The 4,735-nt window shown below is 35.1% G+C and overlaps 1 protein-coding gene across 1 annotated transcript; it reads left to right on the plus strand.

The window, feature by feature from the left end:
* Nucleotides 1–529: 529 nt before the first annotated feature.
* On the plus strand, nt 530–4,036 carry Phum_PHUM361230 (reverse transcriptase, putative; the record flags this gene model as incomplete). Its single annotated transcript, XM_002428005.1, has 1 exon — nt 530–4,036. One exon carries the CDS (start codon nt 530–532, stop codon nt 4,034–4,036), a length of 3,507 nt encoding a protein of 1,168 aa, XP_002428050.1.
* Nucleotides 4,037–4,735: the final 699 nt, after the last annotated feature.

Genomic DNA, 4,735 nt, shown 5'->3' on the forward strand with positions numbered 1-4,735 from the left:
TAAATTTGATTCAAGATCAATTAATTAAGTTATAAATAAGTAGCCTTTTAGTATTTGTTTCTAATGTAAAAATTGTGAAAAAGCATTATACATTTGAGGGACCACAACTTAAACAAACCTTATACAACTTAAGTTGAAGTCTAATTGCATATTATAACTAAATAGTCTAGCCAAATATCTCTACCATACTCATTGAAAATAGGGATAGCTTAACAAAATAGGTTAATAAGATAGTTAGTAATATCTGATTTAATATATCAATTGGGTAAAAAATTGGTTCTGTCTAATCCAGTTGTCTGATAACTAGTGTTCTAATTGTATAATATTTAACCTTACATTAAATTGTTTCTGCCTTATTGCAGCATATTTTACATGATTTACAGCAAATTGACTTTTATAAGTATAAGAGACATAAGTGATAAGTTTAATTAAAAATTTTATAATAGTGAACTCTAAATACTGAATTAGAAAATGTTTTGTTATAAAGGTGAATGAATTTATAAATTTATATATAGGTAAAAAGAGCAAAATGAGAACAAGACAAAGTAAGAACCAAAACAAATCTTGTTCTACTGTCGACCTGAGGCAGCTCGACGAGAATGTGAATTTCACTGCTTCTGACCCTGGCCACTCCAACGATGTTAGTCACCGGAGCCCAGTTCAGGAGACAACTCGTTCCCATCGAATAAGATGGACTCAGGAAGACCTTCAAGAATTGATGTGGTGCTATTTTTACTCTCAAAAATTTGGTTCAGGATCGGAAAGTGACACCTTTAAAATCTGGAGAGGGAGAAACCCAAACAGCAGGAAGGACATGACATCGAAGAAGTTGGCTGCCCAAAGAAGATATATAATAAAAACAAAAAAAATTGAAAATGATAAATTAGAAGAAATTAAGAAAAATGTAGACTCTTCGTGCAGTAATGTTATACGAGATAATGCACAAATAATAACAGAATTAAATGAGTCTAACCACAAGAGTAAAACCGATACTGACGAGCAATTGTTGACTGATGCAGAAATGAAGAGCATCGAAGAGAGACTAATTGAAGAGATAAAAAAAGTAAAGATGTGCCCATTAATAAACAGGGAGCCATTAAGAAAAATTTACAAAAATAAAAAGGCAACTGAAGTTTTACATCTTATAGATAACACCCTCATAAATGTATTAGAAAAAGTGGTAGACATTAATTTAACCACAATTAATGAAATTATATATGCTGCGGGGGTAGTTGCCACAGATATTATACTTGGGCCAAGAAAAGAAGCTCGTCATAAAGGAATGGAAACAAAAAAGTCAACATCACCAATATGGATACAAAGAATAGAGGGAAAAATAGAAAGAATAAGATTACATATCTCCCTGGTATCCGAAATGAAGAAGAATAATAATTTAAAGAAGAGGACAATAAAGAAACTGGATCACCTTAAAAGGATCTATAAATTGAAGACCATGGAAGATATAGAACTTACCATGGAAACTTTAAAACAAAAGGTATTGCTCTATTCTCAGAGAATAAGAAGATATAAGAAGAGAGAGCAGTTTTGGCGACAAAATAAATTGTTTGAATCGGACCCTAAGAAATTTTACAGAACAATTAGAGAGCAGAACATACAAAATGGATTCAGCACCTTAAATGTAGAAAAAATGGCAGACTTTTGGTCAAATATTTGGGAAAAATCTCATCCATTAAATAAGAACTCTACATGGATGAATAAAGAAAAAGAAGCACATGCCTGGATTGCTTCTTCAACAATGTCGGATGTAAGAATGGCGGATTTAGAAACATGCCTAAAAAACACGGCCAATTGGAAAAGTCCCGGATTAGATAGGGTACAAAACTTCTGGATTAAGAATTTTACAAGTACCCATAAGTATTTACTGGTATCCATAAATAAATTAATAATGGGACGGCAAGAAATGCCAGAATGGATAACCACAGGTAAAACGTATTTGCTGCCAAAAAAATCAGGAGCTATGGAACCGAAAGATTTTCGGCCGATAACCTGTTTGCCCACAATGTATAAAATAATAACAGCTATTATTGCTGAAAAGATTTATGGGCATTTAAGAAAAAATAACATTTTTCCTCCTGAACAATATGGATGCAGAAAAGGGTCTTACGGCTGCAAGGAGGTTTTATTAATAAATAAATTGATCATGGCCAGTGCAAAACAAAAGAGGAAGAATTTAAGCATGGCATGGATTGACTATCAAAAGGCCTTTGATAGTGTGCCTCACGAATGGATTATTGAGGCATTGAAAATATATAAAGTAGACCCTAATATTACAGCGTTCTGCGAGAAGAGTATGAAAAATTGGTGCACCCAGCTGGAAGTGCAAAAATACTCTTCTAGAAAAATATTTATAAAAAGAGGAATTTTTCAGGGAGATTCATTGTCGCCACTTTTATTTTGCATGTCTTTAATTCCTCTGTCCAGACAACTTAATATCAAGGATCAAGGATATGAGTTGGTACCGGGAGGCAGGAAAATTACCCATATGCTATATATGGATGACTTAAAAATTTATGCCAAAAATGAAGAGGAGTTAAATAAAATGTTACGGACGGTTCAAACCTTTTCCTCTGACATCAACATGAAATTTGGGTTAGAGAAATGTGCCAGAATAAATATTGTCAGAGGAAAGTTAAAACAAAAGCAAAATATAGAAGACTCCGAAGAAGAACTTATTAAAGAATTGGACCCTGGATCATCATACAAATATCTGGGGATTGAAGAAAATTTTGGGATAGCCAACAAGGAAATTAAACCTCGATTGAAAAGAGAATATTTTAAAAGATTGAGGCTTATATTACAGTCGGAACTGAATGGAAGAAATAAGATAACCGCCGTCGGCACATTAGCAGTTCCTGTAATAGAATATAGTTTTGGCCTCGTAGACTGGACGAAAGAAGAAATCACGCACCTAGATAGAAGGACAAGAAAAATATTAACCATGAATGGTGCGTTACATCCAAAAGCTGATGTGGATAGATTGTACGTCAGCAGGAAAGATGGAGGAAGAGGATTACGACAAATAGAAGCGGCATACCAGAATGCCATAATTGGAATGGGAAAATACATAGAATCCCATCGAGAGGACCCCATCTTAGCCCAAGTTATACATGCAGAAGAAAAAACTACAAAAAAAGGAGTTCTGAAAAGGGCAAAACAAATCGTCCAAGAAAATAAAGAAAATGAGATAATGGAAGAGGGGCAACTTGCAACTTATAATAGCAAAGCCCAATCTCAGAAGAAATTAAAAGGCAAATGGGAACAGAAAAAATTACATGGGCAATACCTAAAAAGAATAAATGCCGACGATATTAATAAGAAGAGCACGCACAATTGGCTACGACGTGGAAAACTTAAAATAGAAACAGAAGCGTTTATTACAGCGGCTCAAGATCAGGCATTGCGGACCCATAACTATGAAAAAGTAATTCTCAAAGTCCGCCAAGATGACAAGTGCCGAATTTGCCAATCTCAATCGGAAACCATCGATCATTTAATTTCCGGTTGTCCGATACTGGCAAAACATGAATACTTAGAAAGGCACAATAAAATATGTCAATATCTCCATTGGAATATATGCCGAGAATATGGAATGGATGGATTACCCAAGGAGTGGTATAACCACATTCCAAGCCCGGTTACGACAGTAGGTCCATGCACAGTTCTATATGATCAACAAATCCACACTGATAGAACTGTGCCAGCTAACAAACCGGATATCATACTCAGGCATAATGGGGAAAAATGGTGTAAGTTAATTGAGGTATCCGTGCCGGCAGAAAAAAACACCACAGCCAAAGAAGCAGACAAAAGGCTGAAATACAGAAATTTGGAAATTGAAATAACCAGGATGTGGGGAACAAAAACTGAAACGATTCCGGTCATCGTGGGAGCATTGGGAGCCATGCCAAATTCAATAAAAGGAAATTTAAAGAAGATTATGAAGAACCTAAAAGAAGAAACCATCCAGGAAATCGCACTATGTGGGACGGCCCACATTCTTCGGAAAATATTATAAATAGCACCACCGATATTCGAGTATTTGTCCCTAAGGAATCGGGTAGAGACCTGGGATAAATGCTTAAAAACCCCGACAAATAAGAGCCTTGTCGTGTTTAAGAGTGACCATAATAATAATTAAGAATGTTTAAAACAACCTTAGACCAATGCGGAGGAAAAAATAAAAAATAAAATGACGGAATTAATATTCAAAACCTCATTGTAGTAAAGTTGGTAACATTAATTTATGTGATTTACGACAAAAACGAGGGAGGGGGCCTTCCGAGAAAGGGTCGAAAGAAAAGAAGAAAAAGAGAGAGAGAGAGAGAGAGAGATGGGTCGAAGAGAAGGTTTTACAAGGTTTCTTCATTTTAAATTCCGTTCACGATTTTTCATCCCTTATGCATTTTTAAAAATAAAAAAAAAAACTCACATACACATGCTAACGCACATGTGAACACACGTACTCGCAACAACTCCATCACCATCATCACTACCATCATCATCATCATCATCATTATCATCATCTACCGACGACCATTCATAACCGCTACCGACGTCATCCGACACCACCGTTTCCGATTTACAACCGAATGAAAGGAAGAGAGAAAAAAAAAATTCCAGTTTGACCTTGAAAATTAAAATTTGAGTCTTTTCGTTTCCGTTTTCTTTCTTATAAGATGTGGAAGTGACAACATTCATGACTGGACATATGTCA

Source organism: Pediculus humanus, genomic scaffold, assembly GCF_000006295.1.
Source record: "Pediculus humanus corporis 1103172107775 genomic scaffold, whole genome shotgun sequence".
NCBI classification, from domain to species: Eukaryota; Metazoa; Arthropoda; class Insecta; order Psocodea; family Pediculidae; genus Pediculus; species Pediculus humanus.